The sequence below is a fragment of the Python bivittatus genome, unplaced genomic scaffold (assembly GCF_059951505.1).
Source record: "Python bivittatus isolate LINGU-HERP-01145 unplaced genomic scaffold, Pbiv_v1 ctg000210_np1212, whole genome shotgun sequence".
NCBI lineage: Eukaryota > Metazoa > Chordata > Lepidosauria > Squamata > Pythonidae > Python > Python bivittatus.
Window position 1 is genome coordinate 19310506 of NW_028277053.1, and position 25422 is coordinate 19335927.

At 44.3% G+C, this 25422-nt stretch overlaps 1 protein-coding gene across 11 annotated transcripts in view; it reads right to left on the minus strand.

Moving 5' to 3' along the window:
* Nucleotides 1-25422, minus strand: part of KLF12 (KLF transcription factor 12) — a 171210-nt gene that overhangs the window by 13703 nt on the left and 132085 nt on the right. For all 11 annotated transcript variants that reach the window (XM_088139532.1, XM_088139536.1, XM_088139538.1 and 8 more), the window contains one exon: nt 5580-5737. In XM_088139532.1, the coding sequence (XP_087995658.1) occupies nt 5580-5737 (158 nt within the window). The remainder of the gene's footprint in view (nt 1-5579; nt 5738-25422) is intronic.

Genomic DNA, 25422 nt, shown 5'->3' on the forward strand with positions numbered 1-25422 from the left:
ACCCAATTTTACAATAATAAAGTGGCTGCGGGCTCCCCCTTCTTTAGCTTGTATACGCTGAGACTCAGTTTCCCACTCATGTTCTTCAGCTGTCCTGGAAAGAACTGAGGAGTAACATCACAAGAATACAACAAGGCTGATCCTGTGGGATTTGAAAATTTAAAGTATGTCCTTGACTGAATTTGCCTGAATTCTACACATGTTCTCTGAAGCGCCTGCTGCCAAGCCTGAAAAGAGAGGGACTGGGTTCAAATGTAAATTGACCCACTACAGAGGCCCTTCTCTTACTTCCTTCAATAGAAGCCACATTCAGCAGCTCTGGACTAGAACGTTATAGAAGTGACATCACTATAACTTCCATAGGTTTGCATAGTTCAGGGTGAGAGGGCCTGGCTCTGTTTTATGCAAAGCTCCTAAGCCAAGTTACAAGCTGTGTGGAGTTACTGATGCAGCTTAAACAGGAGCAGAACCTGTGAACAAAGCTTTCGTGTCTGGGTCTCTTTCTCCGAGAGGAGCAACGTTCTGGTTTGGGCTACACGTCAACCAGATTATGGAAGGCGCTCCTCTCTTTCTCATGGGAAGAACCAAAATGCAGCCTGTTGGTTCGTAGGCTATAATGTGGTTTAGTCAGTTCCTTTGCTGCTAAATCCACTGAGATCCTCGCTTTTGGGAAATAGACTTCTCGTTGGTGAATCCTTCACTCTTATAGGCTAAATAAAATTCTCGTGAAGAATACTGCAGTGGAACTGCAAAGTTAACCCTAATTGTTCTTTCAAATTCAGGACTGAAATACAGGAAGTCCCCAGTTTAAGAACAGGTTTTGTTCCCAAGGTCTGTCCTTAAGCCGAATTTGTAGGTGAACCGGAACAGTATTATTGTATAATACTGTATAAGTAGTACCCTAACCGTTGTGTATTTAACTTGAATTTTGCTACAACAGGCTCCGTTCTCAACTATGGGTCATCCTTAACCTGGGGACTCCCTGTAGGAAACTGCCTTAATATGTTTTTCCTATTACAGCTTCCGGTAAGGATGCTTCGCCTCTCCTAGGCTCCACTGCTAGCAAGTGAAAAGTATCTGCAGACTAAGAGCAACGAACTCTTTGACCGTAACATTTATTGGAGTGACCAATTTACTTCTGATTTGCAGCAGTGCGTTATTAATACATATTACTGATCAGGGTTTGAATTGAAGGGAGATGATTTTCAAGAATTTGGTAAGTTTCTTTGAGTAGTTTAGTCTTTCTCTCCATTTTTCCTTCCTTTCCTGTCCCTTTTTATTTATACGTTAGTTTTTAGCTTGTTAATTGACCTCAAGCTATAATACTTGAAAGGTGCTGACGTTTCTGCTTTTGTGGCGTTGTGGGAGGGGTTTGTGTCAAAAAGTCGAAATGGCAGTTGTGACGGTGTGCTTGAAGCCCCGCCCCTTTCGTCCGTGCATCAGTGTGGCACACCCGTGCACAGCAGCAGGGCTTCTATGGCTCTGCCGAAACCGCCATCTTGACTTTCCTGACTCCCCGCGAACGCCACTGTTCTGTTTGCGCTTTCCCTTTGCGCTTCTCATTTAAGGGTATGGCGCTGAAGAAAACATTATTTAACTTCGGCCGGCCGGCCGGCCCGGTGTCTGCATTCCACAGCACAATCGTTTCAAGTTTCCTCAGCCACTGGGCCTCTGCTTTGTAAATACGCCCTCGCCTCTGAAGGCGGACACGACGTTCGCCTCTCCTGGCAGCCACGCCGGGAGGACCCGTGAGATCTGCTCCTCAGGTGGGCCCAACGTGGCTCCACCCCAAAACAATCCACGCAGACTGGCGAGACAGGGGAAAGATTCTGGGCTAACACTCTCCACAATCAGTTACGTTTCTGCAGTCTTCATCACACTGCGCTTCCTCCTCCTTTTCTCTACCGAGAAACGCATGAGAAGGTTGTCGTGCGCTGCCCTGGCACAGAGCAGCCAGGAATCAACGTGGAGACTTCCTGCCGCTCTGTGAGTCGCAGGTTCACCACCTCCAAATACCAAGCTGGGTTCCTCCCACAGAAGTTTGAAGACAGCTTCCAGGAACCTCCAAGGTTGAGAACCAATTCTACTTTTTAATGTGGAAGAGCAGAAAATAACCATATTAGCTGTATTCTTAACAGTTAATTAAATGTAAATGAAATTTAGCTTTTGTTCAGGACCCAGCCACTACCTCAAGAATCCTCAGTATGCAAAGAGGAGCTCTTCCCGATGTCAGTGAAAAGACAGGAAGGATCAACAGAGACACACTGTATGCGTGACTCTTCAGGAACCCTTTTGCCTAATTTTCCCAAATTACTATTAGGGTAGTCACTTTTAGTAATTAGTAGAAACTAAAACTACACTGACAAAACGTACGTGGCACTATTTGTAATAGTTTCTCCTTTCGAAACAAGATCACACACTTTTGTTCACATCTCCTCCGTAACTGACATTACACGTGATGGGACGGTACAAACGAGAACATTTGTGACTCATAAGTCCTCACTTCTGGTGGGTCACCCGTGTTTCCAGAAACTGTTTATTATTAGCGTGCGCCCCCTGGTGGGTCAGATGAAAATAATGAAAGCAGGCGCTTCTCAGCCCGAAGCATCTGAACCCGGGTAGACAACGCTAGTCTTCTACAGATGCATTCGAACAGCAGCATAACTACAGGCTTTGTGAGGTTGGATGGACTCGGGAGAAGCAGATCACTACATCTTAACTGTCTCTGTTAACCCTAACCCTTTTCTGGTATAGCAATATCCTATTATTCATGCCACTTTGCAACCTTTGTCAAACTTGACTCATCTTAAAAGAGGGTCCCAACTGGCTAGCACTTGGGTGGGAGCCAACCAAGTCATCTCTTGACAAGGAAACTACATGGACATATCCACCTACCAGCACAAGTTAACTTAAAGGAATCTTTCCTTTAATTATGTACAACACCTACACCATGTTCCCTCTGATTCTTTTAGCTCGAGATGAGGAATTGAACCTCCAATTTTCTGCAGGTGAAGGAAGACAACTTCTAATTAATATGAATCCCACCAGGTTTTCAAAGATTTGAGGGTTAGAGATGGCTGATGGCACATCAAGTTCCTCATCCATCATGCAACGCAGTCCTTGGAAATCACTGCTGTGTAGTGCCAGGGAGAAGCAACTGGTGCTCCTCTGAGGCCATTTCACGGGAGGCCCTCTGATACGATGAATATATTCAGGGCTGTCATTGATTTGACATACAGAAAACATACAGACACTCCTTTGTTACATATCTTGCAGCAATGGCTAATGTGCAACCACAGACTGTACAGAAGAGTAGAATTATGCAACAGAAGTTTCTGCGATCAGATTTTTCCTATTTATCCTTGTATGCAGAGCTGTCCTAATTCATTTGTCCCTGGTCCATATTATACCCCAATTCCTGTGGGTCACAGAAAAATAACTGACTCACGCCACTCTGGAAAGAAAAATAAAGGCAAAAGTAGTTGCCACTAAACCTGAATCCACACCATATATAATGGGAGATATTTTGAACGTCCCAAAAGGCCTGCAAAAATTAGAGGTGAATACATTTCCCTTTCACCATTTAACCTATGGAGCGTTTGCACATATATGGCCTTTCAGCTCAGCTGTCTCATGTTTTTTAAGACAGTTCATTGGGACCTCATTAAACATTTTGGCCTGCAAAAACACCCACTGGCTCATCCACCAGATTATTATAAATTTTGACTACACGCACTAGATGGAACTTGGGATCCTTATTTAGGCCTCGTTATTGTCTTGCCCCACTCCCTACCTCAACAAGCTTCTGCCTGCCAACACTTTTTTGTTTTACGAGGCTTAAATAAAAGAGGCAGCTTTCTGAAGTCTTCTCCTAACTATGAGCACCCTGAACCTCAAGCACAGAACTACTGATTTTTTACTTAATTGGGTGTAGAAGACTGCAGGCTGGGAATCAAACTTTCAAATACAGGTGATTAAAATAATCTTATCCATCCCATGATTTTTTCATGAGGGCCTTCTGGTAAAACTGTAAGACTGGCAGTTGTGAGTCCAACTCCAACATCCGCACATCGAATTAAGCTCTTCCAAGCATAGGGGCAGTTGCAATGGTTAGAACCATTCAGGAGCCAGTGGGGGGGGGGGGCAGGCAATGCATCGAAAGGGCAATGGAAGTTATGGAAGGCCTTTGTTCCTGCAGTGTACGCTAAAGCTGTTAGAACCCAGGGGCTCAGGGACGAGTTGCTTCATGCTGATTCCTTCTCCCTCATGCAGCCATGGGAAGTTCATAACTTTTCTGGTTTTGCAAGAGGGAATGGGGCAAACCACAAGGAGAGATGCAAACAGCTTTCTCACACATTGAGAGCCCGGGGCTTGCCATTCTTTTCTGGCACAATGTCTCCAGCCCAGATCTTGTCTGAAAGAGACATGGGAATGCAACGTTTGGCCTCTGTGCCAGGTCACCTTGGGGTTCCTGGAACCTTATCAAGGGGACCAGTGAAGAGATGATGAGCAAGACAGGTTGCCCTCTGTTGCACCATTCGGTGCTGGCGTTTTCTGGCAGATCGTCGTCAACACGGGCCCTGATGTAGACAGAGCCCGTGCGAGTGAAGTGATCGCCCAGAAAGCTGCCACAACCCCCTTCCAGTGCAACAGACCGACAGACTCCTCTTCCGCAGCCCACGGGAAGGCTCAGTGCCCACCAGCGGGAAGGAAAGGGGAGACTCAGAGCTTTGGTGGAAGGGAGGGCACTGCCGGCGAAGGACGCAAGTAGCAACACCAGCCACACTTCTGGAAGGGTACAATTTTGCTTGGGCATCCTGGTTTCCTTCACATACTGTAATAGTGATGCTAAGGAGGCAGATGTGCTGAAAGGGAACTGGGCCCTTCTGGTGGCTCCACAGCAGCATCCTTACGTGGGTACCTAAGACAGCAGACAATGGCGTGAATGGAACAGCCTTCACTTGACTTAATGCAGGAAGTCAGTTTATGCTTCAACAATGTTTTTAAACAGAGCCCTGAGGTTTCTCTTTCCTCTCAAGAACCAACCTTTCAGGATGGAATAAAAATCCGACTAAATGGCCAGAGATTTTATCTCAGGGGGATCCTTTTCAGTGCCAGGCGGAGCAGATACAGAATTGTCACCCATTTACAACTTTTTTTCCCGAGGGATGAACTGGAATGACGTCCAGCTGGAATGTCACCAGAGACAACCACGTGGAACCCTCTGAGGGCAAGTAAATCGTAAGAAATTCACCCAGATTCTTGGCTGGATCTGAGTCATGATCCTGCATCTTGGCTTGACTGGACACTCCCTTTCCCCCACCTTTGCAGAGAAAGACTTGGACTCAAGAGGAGTTTCCAGCGGTGGGGAAAGCCTCGGCTCTAGGATCACATGGCTGGTGGGAATTATCAAGAGAACCAAACTGTATGAAACTCTTCAACCTCGGCGGCTGCCATCACCACTGAATTTGGAGCTGGAAGCATTCCCTAAGGTTAAGTGTGCAGAGAGACAGGGGCCAGACAGGGGGGCCTGCCCGCTGCTCGAGGTGGATCATGCCAACTTTTCTGGAGCTGCTCACCTGTATGTGTCCTCCGATGAGCCTTCAGGTGGGAGCTTTTCGTGTAAACCTTATTGCACCCTTCGAAATCGCACCTGTGGATCCGGCGCTTTCGGGAGTCGGGCGATTCAGACCTTCTCTGACGTCTTGTGCTCTCAATACTAAACGGTGAAATTGAACTGTGAAAGAGAAGGAAATCAGGAAGTTAGACCACTCGTTCCCTCCGCGATGAGAAAAAAGTGAGATTGGTGGCAACAGACAGAGAGGTTAAAGGAGAAATGCAATCACTGGACACTTTTCATTAACGCTTCTTAACTCCGCCAGAGTCTTCCTCTGGGGGACTTCCTGACTCTAGAACCGGCTCACGTTGACCTACAAAGCCAAGTCCTTTCTACCGGGAAGCCCCTCGGGGATTGGGGAGGGGGGTAAACTTCTGCTTCTGATGCCGGCCTGGAATGCGGAAAAGAGGACGGGGGGGGCGGTTCTCACGGCAGGACAGGATGCCAGGTTGAGTGAACGGGGCCTTCTCAAGAGATGGAGGGCTTTGCAGGCCTCGTGGAGAGGCTGCTCTTTTGGCCCAAGCTTCCTTGACAAGCAATGTTATATTTCAAAATCTGCTCTCTCCGCACAACAACTATATTCAGAAACTTTGGGTATCCCATTTTGAGGAGAAGGTGTGGGGTTTTTTTTACAGTTGATTGAGATACAGTATTTTAGAAACTTCAGAAAACAGGAAAAGACGTAACATTTGATTCTATGCCGGGTCACACCCCTGTTAATTTTGTTTCAAGAAACAGATTTTACTCTTTTCTCCCTACCCCTACATCTGTTTTAGTCAATCATCATTGAGGTACCCACCTCTATCAAATGAATTTACGCAGCTGGCAAACGTGCTTGGAGAAAAGCACTTCGCGCACGCAGGAGAAATGGACGGGTCTCCTTGGAGGCAACGCTGCTCCCCGCGTCCCCCAAAGACACCCCCCCTTAGGAGCAGGTCTCTAGAGGGAGACCGAGGGGTCCTTGCTCCCCCGCAAACTGCACTCGCACCCGCAGCGGCTCCCCTTCGCCCAGGGCCTGCTCAACACGTGCAAGGGAGGGGAGCTGCTGTGCGCCGAGTGGTGTGTGCAGGAGAGCCGGGCGCGAAGAGGGACTTTTCCAGAAGTCTCCCTCCCCTTCCACCCTGCTTCCTCCTAGACTCCTCCGTCAGCGGTGCTTTGGGAGGTCACTGCACTCAGAACTCCCCAAAGTCCCTTCCGCTTGCCTTCCTGGCAGCTACTTTCAGAGACGGAGGAAGTGCAGTGTAACCAGGAGAAATGCTATCATAGAACTAAGGAGGAAAGAAGATGCTCAGCATCCAGGAACAGCTTTACCTTACTCTTAACAGCTGCCTAGAGTCATTATATGAGACCCAGAAGTCCTGTAAATTAATAAACAAACAAACAGATTTGTTGCTTGGATTAATGCACTTGTTCCTTGCATGACTGAGTCATTTTCTAACTTTGGGCCACTTATGGGAGGTGATTTATAACCTGGCAAAAGCTACCAGACAAGATAACTGCCATGTGCTTGGCTTTCAAATACAACAATACAAAATACAAAATACTTTAATGACCAAGTATAAAATATATACAAGGAATTTGTCTTTGGTGACGAACAGCAAGATTAACGGTGCATTTGGCTTTCAAATGCTACTTTAGAGAGTGTGGCCTAATAGCTTATAGTACACGGAAGCTGTGATAGTCCAGGATACCTGTGGTCTTCCTTCAGAGTTTCACCTTTCACAGATCTACCTGACACTCCTCCTTCGTCTCCTTCCATAGAGGCTTGGACCTCAGAGGCAATAAATGCTGTTTCCATAACGTTAAGTGCCTTACGGAGCCATCCTACAGTCGCTCACAAGCACGGCCACCAGGTTTCTGAAAAATATGGCCATGCGACACGCACAACCTCGCTTCCAAAATCCTGTCCTGGCTCACTAATCTTCTTCCCAGTTTCTGCCACTTTGGGAGATAATTTTGCTCAGCCCAGTGGTGACAACACACTGGTCTACTGCTCTGGAGCACTTGGAAGAGTTGCAGACCTTTGTCTCCACACTTCTGTTCTCCTCTGTAAAGAAACAAAAGTCATCATATTCTAGCCTTCCCCAGCTCGTGCCCTGCGCTCAGATCTGGACTGCAACTCCAGAACAATGGGCTCCAAGTTAAAGATGGAGGGCATGTTCCATGGCCATTTTAATTAGGTGCAGTGATTAGCCCTAATCATTTCAAGCTGAAGATTTTCATCCCTCCACTAGATGGAGAAAAGCCTCTTTGGAACAGCCAGAGGATCCAAACAAGCCACCGAGCAGCCTCATCCCTCCCTTTCGCTTGGCGGCACTCCTTCCCCCCCAGTGTTCCTTGCACGGCTTCCTTTGTCTGGCCGGCGAAACCACCTGATTTCACAGGGTTTGGCCCCTGGTGTTGATACAAACAATGGCCTTCACTGCTTTAAAATCAGCCGTGTGCCTGAAGGGAAAAACAGATCTTACTTAATATATTGTCTTATTTCAAATTGTTTTGTCAAGGTTGATGATAAATAAAATATAATAAAATTAAGTCAGTTAGCTTTTGGAGGGGCAAACAAATAAGGCCTGCTTCCTACACGGCTTTTGTTTTATCACAAAGCAATTTATCTTTGTTTCCACTTAATAACGCATAAAACTGTAGCCAAAACTGAATCTTCAGTGCAGAAATTCCACACTTGGTGGCCCAAAAGTGCGTAGGTGGACCATATCTTCCATTGTACAAGAAAACAAATCCTTTAATTTGAACTACTGTCAAAGGAGACTCCTCTCTCTGGAAGTCTGGTGTTAAATCCAAGTTTGATATGAAGACAGAGAATTTTAAGAACAGAAATGCAGAGTACAAGGCACAGAGACCATCTGGCCACCATCTTCGCTAATAATAAAATTAAGCACAGACTCTAAAATGAGGTATCTGCTAATATGTGCACAAGGAGAAAAACAGACTTTTGTGCTGCAAAAATCCAGATGCCCAGCAGATGGCGAGAAAAAGAGAGGATTCCCTGTATCTCTTTACTGCCCTCCTGTGGTCACCTGGTTTTGCGCAGCTCAGGCCTGGTAGCCCAAGGAAAGCAGTCTTAAATTCTAAGCCCGGGGATGGTTACCCGCTAGCCCAAAGTGTGCTCTGGAGCCTGGCTTTACGCATTTCTGGTAAGCTGGAGCAGTGAGTAAAGCTGGATGCAACGACGTAAAGGCAGCCAGACAGGAATGGCAAAGCGCTTTGACGTCCTGCAGCAACATGACATCTCATTATTCAGTAATCTATGATTCCACAGAGGAATCAAATGTGCTTACATATATTACTTGTGGTACCAGAGGAAAAAAGTGGCTAAAAGAAAATTTACCGCTACAGTAGGAATTTGGGCACTATATTCACGTAGCATGATGTTCCCCGATTTTGACCTATGGAGTAATCTACACATCTGGTACAAATTTGCAGTGATATATGTATCAAAATTGCATAGGACTGGAAGAAAAGCCAGCTCTTTGGGCACAGTCCCATATATCGAGGGTTATAAATTCTCCCAACTAAGGCTGGGCAATTTATTACAATTTCTGGTTTGCCTCCAAGATCATGGAATCGCAAAGCTCCAAATCTCGAAGCATATCATTCATCTTTTCGCCTGGTTTCCTGCAGTGAAGCAGGGATGGAAAATCGCGTGGTTGAGTAATCTCCTCTCCTGCAGTGCAGCAAGGACAGAAAGACAAATCGAAGGCTGCCCGGGAACTTCCTCCACCCACCTTTCTCCTTGGAGAAGACCAGCCTCGCTCTTGCTCCAAACTCACGGGAAGGAAATTTCAGGAACCCCCCAGGATTCATAATACATAATGTGCAGGATGTACAATCATCCAGGTGGTAACTGTTTTTTTTTTATTGTTTTTATGGTTTGATTGGACACTGCCCAGAGTCACGTTTCATGAGATGGGCAGCCGTACAAATATGACACATACATACATACATACATACATACATCCCTTCTGTCACCCTAAAAGGACCAAGAAACGAAGCAGAAGGGGAGGAGAGACAGACCCTTGAAAGGACAGACTTACAATAGCCAGTCACCTGTTGACTGGGGGTGACAGCAAAGGAAAATTAGTCCCATGTGGCTTTTCTGACCAATTCAGAAGTGTACCCTGTGTGTTGAGATTTCCTTGAAAATTCAAAGTATATTATTTTGGGGCCACCCCTCCCACATTCCATCCCAAGGGAAAATGGGTTGACTTGTGACACTCGGAAGCATGTGGCTCTGCGCCTCTTCCTTTCCAGCTGGACGGAGAACCAGGGGCTCTGTGCGCTTCCTGAACGATTCCTGCCATCAGAGGCAGCCCAGGCAGTTGGACTCAGTAACGCTGGGAGGGGGGCAAGTTCCTCAATTCTGTATTAAATGTTTGCTTGATTAGCAACAGGAGGATTTGCACACCCTGGATCACCTTCAGCAGTGTGTCTCTGGATCTAACATAAAATCCACAGTGAACAATGTACAAAGCAAGCAGTTGTGGACTCTTGCAAGAGCCATGGGAAACTTTTGTTATGAAAACTGTGTCCGTGTTTTAAACAAAACAAAAATAGCCAAGACCTACATCATCCCAAAGAGGAAACAGATCAAAAAGTATATAAATAAAATAGTTTTGTGTGCACCCATGAGTAAAAGAAGTGAAAAATGAGGACAGAACCTGATTTAAATTAAATATTGCCTACTAACTAGAGACAAAATTAACAGGTGAGGATGACCTATGCTCAGCTAGGTTTAACAAGGCCCCAGACAAACTCAGCTATGAATAAGAACAGCTTCAGTGAAGAAGTAGGGTGTGAAGGAACCTCAGCCACAGATGCTCCCTGGGTGGCTTTGGGCCAGTCCCCTTCTCTTCCTAGCCCACCTCACACATTGATGTTTTGGGGGAAAATGGAGGGGGGAGTGCCAGCTAATGCCCCCTTGAGCTCCTAAAGGAAAGGCGGGATAGAAATCTAACAGATAAAGAAATAAAATGGAAGCATTTTAGGGCAAAGACTGAGAGATTGGAAAAAAGGTTGACTGGAAAAATGAGGATAGTTGGAAAGATATCAAGAAAGTACAGAAGCTGCAAATACCCCTTTCATCTTGCTGATTCCGCCAAAGTTTTTCAATATTCCAGCTCAGATAAGACACACCAAGAGAATCTGAGAATGGAATGAAATGCAATGAAGAACAAGCTGGGAGCTGCAGAGGTTCAGGTCTGACCACTCCAGCGGAAAGTTTTTTAGATGTAATTGAGAGATGTCCCAAGCCAAGTCCTCTTTCATACATTCATGCACATGGGTCTTGGGAATGTGTCCCAAAGTCTACATATTAGGGCTCTGCTTCAGGTTCAAAGGCCAGGAGATGCTTTGGAGTTCATGGGAGCATCCACCTAATTTTGAAGCAAAGTTGTCTTCTCCAAAGATTATGCAGCAGCTTCTTACACTTAAGGGCTGACAGATTTGTTCACCTCCCAGGAACAGTTAACTGTGATTAATTTGTGGTGGTAACTTTACTAAACAACACCAGGATTTTGAGTTAACGAGCCTGCACTAAAACATGACATCAATAATTCACCCTTTTTATTTCTCCACCAGAAAAATATAAACAAGGAAGAGGCATCTATTATTGACTTGGCTTCTTACAAGAACAGTGAACTAACTTGATTTAACGTTAAGCCATCTTTAAAGGAGCTTAAGACCTGGATTAGGGAAAGCGTTGTTCAGTCTCATTTGGAGAAGCGTTGAAAGCCTGAGAATTTTTTTTCTGTCCTTAATTTTCTGGATATATATTTTTAATAGCAGTAATACTTAAAACTGGTACTGAATCTCATACTAACAGTCAGGCGTGGGTGGTGCTGGGTCCAGGACACTCCTCCCCAGCTACTGAGAGGGTCTGCTTGCCATTAGTACAATGAAAGGGGGCGAAACCAATCGCTGAATTTAAGGGAGGGGGTGCTGTTTTTTCCGCACTGGGCCATTGTCTGTTGGACGACTCTGTTAAATAAAACAAAGATAAAACGAGAGCCAGATTTTGGCAGTGTTGGCTCACTCGGCCTTCTCTATAAATCAGTAGGAGCCATTGTGAGACTTTGGTAACATTCAATGACTGAAATTTGAAAAAAATCAGAAAAGCAAAAGAAGACCAAATCCATTTGCACAAATGGATCCATGCCTTGAATGTGGTTCTGCTTTTAATTCAATCTAAGAAGCAGGCGGGATCCCAGCGAAAGAGAGGCAGGCAGAGGGCAGGCTGGCTATCCCAAGGCGAGACCAGCAGTTTTCCTGAGTTAGTGTCAAGAAAAGGGGAAAGACGGGACCAGGCGGAGACAGAAGAGCAAGACGCATGACATCTATCCCCTGCCTGCAAGATCTAACTGGGTTCCCTGAAGTCCAGCGGATCTGAAATGGATTCATGGGCATTTCCTGGCATTGTATCTAGTACTCCCTATTCATTTGTTTGGGATATTTCTACATTGCCCAACTCAAAGGTGAGCCGAAATAAAAATAAAGTAAGCTTTCTTGAGTCCTCAACTCTATGAAGCCAAGTCATCTGCGTGTGACATGTTATTTTACTTCATGTTCTGGAAACTATCAAGCAGGAGAGAAAGTTTTGAGGACCGCTAACAAGAAGCTGTCAATTCCACATTTACTAATTTAAAATCTGAAGGGACTGTGTTTGAGTCATAAAACCCTGTTAAATTTTCTTCCCTGTCCTTACCAACCAGCACATCCGTAATTTCCAGGCTACAAGGTGGAACTTATGAAATCTTGCATTTTCAATGTGAGATGATGACCGTGAAGCAGAAAGGCAGGAAAAGGAGGCTAATCGTACTATTAGAGGGTTCCTGTTGCGGTCATTTGCTTCATTCTTGACTGTAGGTGGCACCACAGTCTCGGATTTGTCATGCTACAACCCCATCTTTGCCCTTTGTTCTTTCTTCTGAAGGTAATTCACCCACATTTCCTTTGGTCCCCTCAAGAGGTGGAATGAATGCAAGGACAGGTGTGGGAGAAATAAATTACGGCAGATGTGGTTTTTGGCTAATAGAAATCTAGTTATCAATGCACTGAAGTGACAAGATTTTCCAATGACTATGAAATCAATGAAGCATAAGAGGAGGAAAAGGAGTCCTTCCTTCCTTCCTTCCTTCCTTCCTTCCTTCCTTCCTTCCTTCCTTCCTTCCTTCCTTCCTTCCTTCCTTCCTTCCTTCCTTCCTTCCTTCCTCCCTCCCTCCCTCCCTCCCTCCCTCCCTCCCTTCTTTTCTTTTTTTTTAAACCTATCAACTTCTTCATAAAAATTCTTCATCATCTCCACACATAAAGCTCTGTGTCAGTTCACAGAGGGAAGTCAAAGAAATCTCAGTCCTAAACCAGGAACAGCAAAGATGAGATGTTAAGAGGCTGAGCGTAACTAACAGCAGACTGCACACTGAGCAGTTGTGCAGGGAAAGACATGGGAAGAGTGTTTGGCTCAGGTGTGAAAGGACCCACATCCCTAGACGGCCAAGAGCTGCCATGACTCTGCCCATACTTCTCAGCAAGCAGGGAACGCCCATGAATACAGATGAAGGAGACCTGGAGTTGCACTGCAGCCCTGTGAAGAATCAGAACAGGTGTGGGCTGGAGGCTCCCGATAAAGTCTAAAGCAGGCTCTGGGCAGGGAGAGAGACAGACAATCTGCACGGGCAATTAAGAGAAATTCTAACTAAAGATGGCCATTTTCAGCATGTCTTAATAGGATCTATATGAAATATTTTTAAAAATGACAGGTCAACATAGGTTATCCCTCTTGTAATGGCAGTAAGTAAGCAGCCCAATATGTTATATATTACATACTCTATAATAATGGTATTATTCACACATTAGCTATTATTCAGAGTCAGAACTAAACATTAGCAGGAAAAAGGAATGATTTAACTACTGAGCTGATGCAAGGTTTTAAGAGAGGTGGCTACCTAAAGATAATTTGTATTAACTGGGCTTTCAGATCTGGACTGCAAACACGGTGGCAACAGTCTACAGGTTTCTATGTCTCTGCCACTCATTAGTGGTTATTTTTGGTCTCATAGACAAAGTCACAGTTAATATTAGTATTCGTTGATTGCACGTACAAATCACATTTTCCAATACAGGTTTTATGATAATATTATCAATTAATTAAAAAAAGGATCATATGAATGCACAGCCCAATGACACAGAAGAGACTTTGCTCTGTTAGGAAGGAACCGAGCACATCTTCCTCGGGGAGAAGGAAGTCCCAGAAGGAAGTCCCTGCTACAGGGAAGGACGGTCAACTCAGCAGAGCTGACCCCTCCAGCTGAGAGATGCCTCCCAAGGCAGTCCTTTGGACAGACGGCCTCGTAGCCTTTAGGACTTCATTGATCAAGGCCAACAACTTGAGTTAAGCCTAAAGATGACTGGAAGCCAGAGAAATTATTCTGAGGCCAGTGTAGTTTGGTCTACAAATAGCAGTTCTGACAAAGACTGCACTGATGTGGCTCATCCTTAGCCGTAGCATCTACATACTTTTCCAAAGCAATCTGTACGCAACGTGTGGGTGGAAATTATGGTGGCCATGTCTGATCAACCCAAGGAAGCAAGACAACATTATTTATGGCCACCGCTGCCACATGGCCTTCCAGAGGTTTCTGAGGGAGTACTATTTAATCTACCCAGCCAGAAGGCAGGACGTAGCTAACCCTGGCTGAAAAGCTAAGCAGGGCTGGACTTGGCAATTGATGTCACTCAGTCAGGAGTCACCGTTAGATGAGAAATCATGAATATAGCCTTGTATAAAGCACTCCAAAATTGCAAGTAAACAAATCTTGGTAAGTACATTTAGTTACTGTTCAGAGAAGTTCAAGCTGTTTCCGTACACGTATGACTTTTTGTGTGTGCGTGCGTGTACTTTAGTGTTTGCAATGTTTGTAGAAGACATGTGCACAACTGTATTTTACTATTACTCTCCACAACTTAGATACTTCAGTATCAACGTTTTTGTTATTGATGTAGAAGAAATAAACAATAACGTTGTTTGGAGAGTATTTAACCTTCCGAAGCAACTGCTAATTCAGCATTATGGGGCAAATGGATTTAAACAATCCAGGATTCACCAGGCACCGTCACCCACCATAAGAGTCAGGCAAAATATGCTTATTTTGCCATATAATCCCCTGTCCTCTTCTGTATGACAGAAAATCTTTTTTTAAAACAATTTTTTATCAAAGATTTTCACAGAAGTAAAATATAAACATGGAATGATATAAAGTAAGATTAAAGAAAAGATAAGAGAAGTGTGAGAGCTAGTACCGATAGAAAAAAAAGAAAAGAAAAAGATAGATAAAGAAGCAACTTCCAATCTTCTTTACTGCACTTACAAACCAACTTATTATCTCTCCTCCCTCTTTAAAGTTACATCATCATTCCCTTCTTCCCATATTCAACCATTTTTAATCAGCAAATCCATAAATCACCGGTTCATTTTTTTCCATTTTCAGCAAAAAGTCCATCAGGGGATTCCAATCTTTAATACAAGCACTTGTTGCCTTATCCCTGATCAAACAGGACAATTCTGCCATTTCCGCCAGTTCCGTAATCTTTGCAATCCACTCCTCCATTGTGGATATTTGAGTATTTTTCCATCCTTGCGCATATAATAATCTCACTGCAGTTTGTATGACAGAAAATCTGAGACATCCAGAATTTAAATTAACCTTTGTAATTGGAAAAGAGAGCTAACAAAGTGCGAGTATGGCCATTATTGAGTGAAAACCATACACTGTCAGGTTTTCTACTGCTCCGTAAATGGAGTGTCAGATTCAGGATTCTGCTCTAAAATGCCACAAACGTAGACCAACAGGGTCAGAGAAAAGCTCAAGGCCGGGGGCTTAGAAATGGCTCCTCAGGACCTGAGTCGGATGGATTTCTTTTCTTGCCAAGGGAAGAAAAGCAGAGTTAAAATGGTTTCTCGCCAACAGACCCTCCATGCTCAGAAACACCTCGATAAATGGATTGCGTTCGTCATACTTGCTAACTCAAGTCTTTTCTACAACATTTCCGATGCATTCTGAGACGAGGCTCACAGGAATGAGACTTCCTTGGTCTGCTGCATCCAGGAAACAGGATTTTAAGAAAGGAGGCATAATCTCATACAATGTTTACAAGAAAAGAAATGGCAACAGCAGGACGAAGAAGCCAGAAACCAGAGGAAAGTAGGTGTTCCTCGTAAGACTAGCCAGTCAAATGCAAAGGTTTGAGCTGTGCGATGCTTTCCCCATATGTTTTAGCTGGATTTTGAAGCAAAAGTGGGTGGGGAACCCATGCAAAATTGCTGAGTATGAATAAAAGGTTAGCGATTAAAGCTGAGCTAACGTTTCTCAGAACGGATTTTTCTAAAGGAGGAAAGGCTCTCCCCCTCCTCCTCCTTTGTGTTAGCTCCCGTTCAACCCTTGCCACGAAACACAGTCCCATGCCAGTCTCGGACCTTACGGGCAATCCAAACGTATCTGCAAAAGGCAGCCCCCAGCAAACACAGGGCGTCCGCCTCATAGTTTATGGGCAGCCCCCAGCTCTAAAAACAGAGCAAAAATGGGAGGGAGGTTCTCTTTGTCCTTTGGCCAAAGATTATCCACAGTTCTGCTGCCTGAAGACTGGGTGGGGAATTTCATGAGGCCATTTTCGTTCCGTCTTAAGAGTGCAGGTGAGGGGTGGGTTTGCTCTGAACGGACGCTTCCACCCTCCCTGAGAAGAGGGTGGCTTCACCTCTAATTATGCAAGTCGTGTGTCATGACTTCCGCTTGGCTGCACGGATGGGATTATTCTACGAGCAGGAGTTTCAAAAATATGCACCAACCTCAGGCAACCATATTGTAACAGAATGCAGAAGAATATAATGTCACGGCACGGTGTAATTACAGAGTAATTCCTGAACATGCACATCTCCGCAATGCCGCTTGCTTCTTCACAAAGCACAAGGATGTCCTGGGGCCAGAATACTAAGTGAGAGATGGCATGGTGTGAACAAGACAAAAACGTGCCATCGAACCTCAATTCTCAGTGGCCCAAAAGAGAATTAAGGCCAGTTTCACCTCTCTCGTATTGCAACCGGTTCAAGGCGGTGTCTTCCTACTACACGCACGGCAACCAATCCCTTTTCTTTGCGTGGCCTCCTGCACCTTCGAAGCACAAGAGCCAGATGGCTCTCGGTGTGGGTCTCTGAGCTGAGCTACGCTGCTACCAGGGGAGAGGGAAGAAAGAGAGGAAAAACTCAAGTGAGGGTGAAGTTAAACTACATTGGATTAGTAATGAAAATGGGTAATCACTGTAATGAGATAATTCTATTATCTCTGTATTTAAGCAATTTAGTCTTTATTGTCCCTGACCTTTGGTGATTTGAGGCATGTACAATCCTAAAAAGCACACTAGCATGGAGGAATATTTCTTTCTGCTCTCACGCATTACAGCCGCCTTTTCTGCCTCACTGGATCTAGTTAAGGTTTATTGGTCATGCATGCACCCCACCCATCCTCAAGGGTGATCCACTGTTATTTTATTTATTTCTTACAGTCCTGAACCACCCAACCTCCACGCTTGGTTTGGGAGTGTACAGATCAATTTAAAAGAAGAATAAAATGCAAGATAAGGCCATTCCATAAAGCAGCACACAATAAAACCGAATGAAAACCCAACCACAAACAATAAAACAATGCGTTTGAAAATAAAACCAACCCCAATAGCAAAGACAAAGATCTACAAACACTAAAATAGTTCCAAGCAGGTCCAGGAAAACATAAACATTTTCTTTTGGTGCCAGTAAAAGACACACCAGCCTTTCTACGGAGGCCACCCTGCCAATGTGCCGTCAGTAGAAAAATAATACCCAGTACAAGCTCTCAGCTGGTGCTCTTACAAAGCTGGTGAGGTGGGGGAGAAGCTACAACTTTTCAGAACAAGGATGTTCAATTCTCCAAACGAACTACAGCAATCAATTATGCAACTATTCTGTGTTAAGTGCTTTCCACGTTCCCTAACTACTGGAGCTTATGGGAACGGGACAATGCCAAGTTCTACTGTGGGCCATCATCTTGAGAATATTGGGACACCTGCTATTTTAAGGTGCTGTAAATGGCCTTTGTTTACAGGGAAGGAATCTGGTCCGAGGTGAATGCAGCCTTTGAGAGTCATCAACGTGTTATAACCCACTATTCTTTCATCTGCTAATATAGGATAATGGACAGATTACTGAGAACCTGGAGTTCCCCAGTTGGCCTCATTGCCATCATGTGCTTGCAAGACACCATTCCAAAAGCCACATTTATCTTAGCCTCAGTGCTCAGACTGCCACTTGGGGTAATAATATTATCCTACATGACAGAGTTGTAAATCAAGTATGGCAAGCTCTGTCTAGTTGTGCAACTGAAGGCATCTGGATGAAGGCATCTTCCCCGTTTTAGGATCCAGAGTTGGCAATATGAAAAACTCTTCTAACAACTAACTGGAAATCATTTTCCCCCCAATTTCTCTGCTCAGAAAAGTCATTTTCACACTAGAGAAGGGAGCCACCACCACCCCAATCCCCAATCACTACCTGACTGGAGGGAAGACTTTCTTTCCAACTCCCTACTCCTTCCCTTCCACTGAGAGCTTAAAAATCATCTGTGCAGGTTAGATCGGATTGGGTTGACCATGGCATGTGAAGTTTTGGGGAAGTTTTCTGAGAAGCAACATTGCTCATGGTTTCAAAAGGATCCTCGCTCCAAAGACAAAGATTAATTAGGTAACTTTGAGCATCATTTGGTTAAGCTAAGCAATCGTGTAGATATGATCATGGATATTAAAGACCCCGTACTTCTACAGCACACACAAGACCAGTATCCTCTAAAAGAGCCTTGGTATCTCTGATCAATAGTCACAGCTAGAGGATTCCATTGGACTATCTAAGGTAACACCCAAGGGTGAAGAAATGGCACCCATATCAACCCCTTGGGCTTTCACCATTACCATATTCATATCGACCAATGCTGAAAAAATCCAGGCTGATTTGCTTTCAGTGGGAGGCAAGAGAGGAACTGTAGTGAGGTGGTGCAGTTAGGGGGTGCTCCTAAAGCACATCATGGTTTCCATCCTATATTTCAGATGAGGACTCAGGAAAATTTAAGTGCCACCGAATCAGACAAAATCTATCCGGCGCTACCATTTTATTTCCAGGGTACGCTATCAGAAGCCTGCAGAAAACCTACAAGAGGAGAAAAATGCATTATCACCCTCCTGTTTATCTTGACAGCTGCATGAGAAATTCATTTGGTTTGCATGTTAAGGCAAACGTACCTACTTTGCATTTCCTAACCCTGCCCTCACACTGAAGCAGTTATATGTCACATCTCTCGAAGCTTTGCAGTGAAAATTCTGCCAAGGACCTGATACATCCCCACTGGGGGCTCTCAAGGCTGGCATTCCCCAACCTGAGCAGGTGCTAGAGGTAGAGAAGGGCAAGGACCAAGGACAGGAGGCTGGCTCTTGGATTCCTTCTTCTGAGGCCAGGCGCAAAACACTTAACGCTAAAGAGGAACCAGAAGAATGCAATGGCCCTTAAGATTCTGTCTCAGAGACCGCAGATGAGGGAGAAAAAAGGACGCCAAATACAAGTGGTTATACTTGCTCCAGAGTAACAGCGCCACAAAGAGAGGGTGAGCCATAGATAGCTTGGAAAACACAGCGGACAGAGGCTCTCTTCTCCTACCCCATCAGCCGATGTCTCAATCCACTGAGTACCAACTTATCAGAAGACAGGCAATGGATAATGAATTATTGACACTTGTGAGGAGACCAAAAGATGATTTGGTTGCAAAACTAAGATTTAAAATGGAAAAGTCCTTTAAAAATTGTCTTGCAGTATAGTCTTACCTCAAATATCTATTTGTATCCATAAATGCATTATATGAAAATGTAAAAAATGCATTAAAATGCTTGAAATATCACTTTGGGAAAAATGTATAAAAACTGCACAAAAATGCATTAGAATAAATGAACGCGAAAATGCACTGAAACGTTTCAATGATTTTTAAAAATTGCTTATATAGCAGAAATGAGTTAGAATTAACTTAAGATTATACAGTAAAAACAAGAAAGTGGGTAAAATCAAACTTGATAGATTTTTCTATCAATTTCTTTGTTCCTATTGATTCAACATCCCCCTTGATTTGCTTTGTACAACTTTTTATAAGATGCAAAAATCTAAACGTTGCCATCTTTCCAGCTCCTTTAACTACCTTACTGCTCTTTGCCATCAGCAATACGCTTTTCCCTGCCAGCCAAAAATCGCCTAGTGAGTTTCTCGTGGTGGTGAATTTGAGCCTGGAACTTCTTAGCCACTTGTCCACAGCAACCTTCATTATGAAAGTAGTTGTAGGCTTGTTTTCACAGGCATGGGATTTCATGGGAACTGTAGAAGCAAGAGGTGGTAACTTATTCATGAGTCCCTTCTAGAGCAAACATCAGAACAAAGTGGCAATTCAGCCACTCTGTCTTTTATCACCAACAATGGAGCTGAGAGCAACTAAGTCCACGCTGGCTTCCTTTGCTGGCTATTCTTCTTGGGGGCTGCAGATACATTCAGGCTGTTTTGATGATATTCTTCTTGGCATAGCTTTCATTTCTGGCTGCAATGGACTCCCACAATGATCTTACAGATGTTCACAAATGAAACAACACGGATTGGCTCCTCAGGAGGAGGAGGAGGAGGAGGAGGAGGAGGAAGAAGGAAGGAAGGAAGGAAGGAAGGAAGGAAGGAAGGAAGGAAGGAAGGAAGGAAGGAAGGAAGGAAGGAAGGAAGGAAGGAAGGAAGGAAAGGATGTCCAGAGAAGACTTCCTCTTGGGTAACAAAAGGCAGAGGATAAGCACCTCAGTGAGGAGTTTGGAGATAATTTCTTTGGCCCAAAGATGGATGTCAGAGAATCTTTGGTGCAAAGCTGTTCATATTTGATTTCTGTTCATCCCAAGAAAAAGATGGGGAACCCCATGACCATTGCTTGCCCCAGTTTAGAATAATTTCTAGCCATCTCTTTCTTGTTGAAAAGATTTCCGTTGCCCAACGGCCCTCTCCATTCCTACTGTCCTTACACATCCCATAACTGTTCTTTATCTCCTCATCAGTTGCACTTCGCTGCTCTTAATAACTGCTTTAATATTTCCACTCAAAATAGTACCTAATTATATATTGCTATTGTCTTCACAACACAAGCTATTTGATACTGATTAACCCGCTGGGATTAACACTTTGCAGCAACTACCTTTAAATGCCTTTTCAAATTAAAACAGCAGCAGTTTATAAAAAGGTTGCAGGGAAGCCACGTCGGATTCTGAACATCTGCAGCTAGCGTTGGATGGCCATCTCTCTGAGCGTGGGAGGCAGCTTCACCCCTCTAGTTACCCTGGCCGGGCCAGAGGCCGGTGCCCCTTGCAGGCCCTGGACGTCTCCCTCAGAATCACTGAGCCTCCAAGCAGAACTCCTGCAAGAGGCCTCGCCTTTTGAAATGTCCTCTTGGATTCTGGAGATGCCTTTTCGAGGCGGCGTGAGGTCCTCGCTGGGAGGATGTGTTGCCAGTTCCTGCCCTAGACAGCCGGTGGTTCTTTCCTCTGGAGGGCTAAGCAGCCCAGCTAGATTAGTCCTCTGCTGCAAGGTTGTGGGAGGAGGACATTGACCACAGACCTTGTCTTGCTACGGAATAGCGAAAGGAATACACCAGGAAGGGTCACTCCAAAGCATTCCTCTCTCTATTCCCCTGATTTGTTAACGAGCCACGAAGCTGCAGAAGAGCTGGAATACAAACAGCAAAAGGCTCACGTTGAATACCTTGAACTTTAGGAACAGTCCAATATTAAGCCTAATGTATAATGGTGAAAAATAGCGTTTTCCCACCATCTGCATCTTTGAGACTTGTCTAGCAAACTGCTCCAGAACTCAAGCAAGCTATTCCTTCAGTTATGTTCTAACTGAAAGCCTCATCAGCATATGAGGCTGTATATATTAGATATTCAGAGAATAAATCTTTCCTATCTGTCCCACATAAACCTGCTCAACTTACTGCAGTTGAAGCAGATTTTGTGGACATATTTAAATCTCAATCTGGTTGGAGCTGATGGAATGAATTTCAATTGTTGATAAAACTGAGTGATAAAACTTTGGAAAGGTTGGGCCAATCAGCTGTTTGCTCAGTCCTTGCCATTACTGCTCAAACTTCAAACACTGGCCTCTTGATGAGGTAGTGAACGTATGAATATTCAGAAATGCAGATCAGCTCATTTAATCAGTCACAGAGGTTCATGACTGTCGCAAAATCTTTTATTGCAATATGCTAAGAATAGGCATTATATATTCATGTTTATATGGTTAAATTCTACAGGCTCACTAATTTTTCTGCTCTAAGCAACATATTGCCACCCTACATTATTTGAATCAGACATGGTAGTTGTGGCTGCATTACACTCTCATGATTGGTTACACTATTAAGTTGCCAAGAAATGAGTCGCACACTCTTGAATTACATTACTGCGCTCTTCCCAGGCTAGTCATGAAGAACCTGTTTGACATTCCAAGCGATATTCCATTTCATACACATACCAAATAGTAGGTAGTTTCAGAAACAGGCCTTTCAAATATTTGGAAGTTCAAGGTTTTTATATATTGCCAAATTGTGGTGAGATCTCTACCTCCTAATCCAAAACAAGACCCAACGACTTAAGAGTCGGTATGAAAATTCAACTCTTGGTATGCCCTTCCTCTCCACAATACCTAACAAACACAGTGAGGACTCCAGAAATAGCATATTTTGAGGCTCTCCAAGGTCAAGGTCATTTCTTTTTCTGTATACTCATTTGATCTCAGAATCTAGAATCTATTAATGAAGATAGAATTATAAATCTAGTAAAGATTGTTCAACAGGCTGACATCAAGATTTAGGGCCTTCTTAGTGAAGAAGCTTCATTTCTGGTATTTCTTACTTAAAATAATGTACTTGCTGATTCCTTTCTAGGTTTCAGAAAGACAAATAAAACCTTTCTAAATAAAATATTAATCTAGCAAAATAATATATATATATATTTCTACTATCTATCATTTCCCTATTCTTTACAAGTTACTATCGTTGTTTACCCTCACATAAACTGACATTTCAGATAATGTTGACGTATCCCTAATCTTAGTTTAGGAATAGAGATTTTGCACTCCTTTAAAAACTAGTTCCGAGAACTGAACAATTCCTTACTTTTCCGATTTGCCGGTGTCTTTCGCATATGCTTGAAACACGGGAAATTCAACAATATACTCACCAACTGTTGTTGCTGTTGTTATATATCAACCTATCTGGTACTAGATTTTGATACAATATTTAATGATGGGTTTTTATATTCATGCACGGTGAACGTGTAGGAACATTTCTTCATGCTAATTGCCAAGTCTGGTCAGAGGCAGAAACATTCAACATCTGTTCCCAATTATTTCTTGAGTTGTTACCCTTTGAATTTCCTTGCGATAGTACCAACAGATCTACCTCCAACTGCTTCTACCCTAACAGAATTTAAAACAAAAACAAAACAAAACTCCAAATGGTGTTTCTAATTGCGGGATTTCAACAGGACTCTCTGAAATGTTCCTAACATTTCCTGTGCAAGCCCAGGATGGAAGTTAAAGCAAATACTTAGCAAAGTAATTCAGTTCTGGATTCCCGTCATGAACAGTTATTGACTAAAGTCTGTAAAAATTATCTAGCAATCCCAGGTACCAACCTACAGTATTTCCTCCTCTGTTGTACAGTGCCATTTATTTCTTACTTCCTACTATTTTGTTAGGGAGTATTCGATAAAAAAGAATTTTATTTGTGTTTATTATTTGTTGATTGGGTTGATTTCTAAGGCTGCCTAATTGTCAAAGGTTTAGGTTATTTCTTTCTTATACAGGACAATGTTCAAGCGGAGGTTGTTCTGCTAAGGCCTAGAAATTGTGGCTTAGGAACTGGAAACCAAGTTTCCAGCAGCTTTCTGAAGTAGCCATCTTCCCCTTCATTTTGGAGAATTAATACACTTTATTTACGCACTACTTTGGCAGGGGGTATCATGGTTGAAAACCAACTACAACATCTCTAATTCACAAAGATTTTCCTGAGTAATGATTTAATATTCTCTAGTGTTGTCCGTGTAAATTATTTTGCTCTGTTTTAGTATCTGTGGATGACTGCCAGGCCCCTTAATTGCCTAATTAATAACGCTGCCTATTGTCTCTTGCACCTCTTATTCTATGCATGTACATACATAAATGTTAGAAAAATGGATATCGTTATGATAGATGAAAACAGAGGCTATTCCTCTTGACTTGTCACTTTCCTTTCCACACACAGACTTGCAACCAATTTGCTCACAGCTCTCTTTCTTTCCGCTTTACTCTCCACATACTCTCCTCCTTCCCTTGTGCGTGGATGCGTACAAACAGCAAAACACAAGTAGTGCAGAACGGAGGATACAATAAAAAACTTTTAAAACTCTCACCGGCTTTGCAAGACAGTTTCAACTCAAAAACACTTTAGTGTAACAGAGAAATTGACGGCGACATGGTTACTGTATATGCAGCCATGTGGGCCGTGGGACTGTTCAGCATGGGGTCAGCTAAGTTGCACCGCAGCTGGAAATGACCCTATATTGGAGCTTGGAGCCAAACAACCAGACACGGCCTTAACACCTCCAAACCAGGGCCAGCCGCAAGGCAGACAAATTGGGCTGAAAGGAATCGTCTTCCAGCGCAGGACTAATTTTCATAGCGTGATCCGATCGTAAGTCCCCTCTGAAGGTCTTTTCTATCTGTAAGGGGTAATGGGGGAGATGCTATTCTGCCAACGCCCTTTGGTTCCGCCTCCTTAAAATTCTGCCCTTGAACAGCTCCGTCCTTCTGCGAGGGACCCCGTCCGCCGTCCTCCTTCCTCCAGGGCTGCCGGGGTCTGCTGCAGCTGAGCTGTTCTGCGCAGATTTCCTTCCCCATCGGAGGAGAGGGAGGGGGAGGCGCGCTCCTGATGCCAGCCAGCCCCTCTGCCGAACTGGGTCATGCACGCCCAGCCCACTTCCTGCGGCCCTGCTGGGTGAACAATCACCTGTTGGTTTTGGCACCCGCTCAAAGAGGCCCCTCATGGAAATGGCAGGATCTGCTCGAAGGAGAGCGGCTAACCCTCACGGGGGGGCGGGGGGGGGCGGGGGAGTGCAAAACTAGATGAGCCCCTGAAGGCAGCAGCCAAGAGGCAGGAACGGGAGAAAGAAACCAGTTGCTTCAGAGAAGCGACGGGTCTTCTGCAGAAGTAATCCTGCCAACTGACCAAGTGCCACGGCTGTCCATTATTTCCACACTGATAATGGGGTGGGGGGGCAGAGAGAGAGGAGAGACTCAGCCTCAACCTTCATTAGCCCCCTCCTCATGCCAACCCTCCCAGTCGCCTTTCCAGTGACACATCTGCTTTGCAAACTTTCCTTCCTCCCAGCTGCAGGAATAATTTTTACTGGGAAGAGGACATGTTAAGGATGGTACTACCCACTAAGGATTTGGGATGCCTTCCCTGAGCAGACTGAAGCAGCTTTGCAAACTACCTACTTTGCCCCCTGGGTATGGTATGTTGGACCACAGGAGGGTGTATCTTTGTTAACTGTATACAAAATGGAATTTCGAGGGACTTCTAACTGTTCCCGCTGACAGACTCATTTTTCCACCCAGTCTCCTCCTCCTCCTTTGACCTGGACCAGATGCACGTGGGCTGCTCCTCCTAAAGAACTGT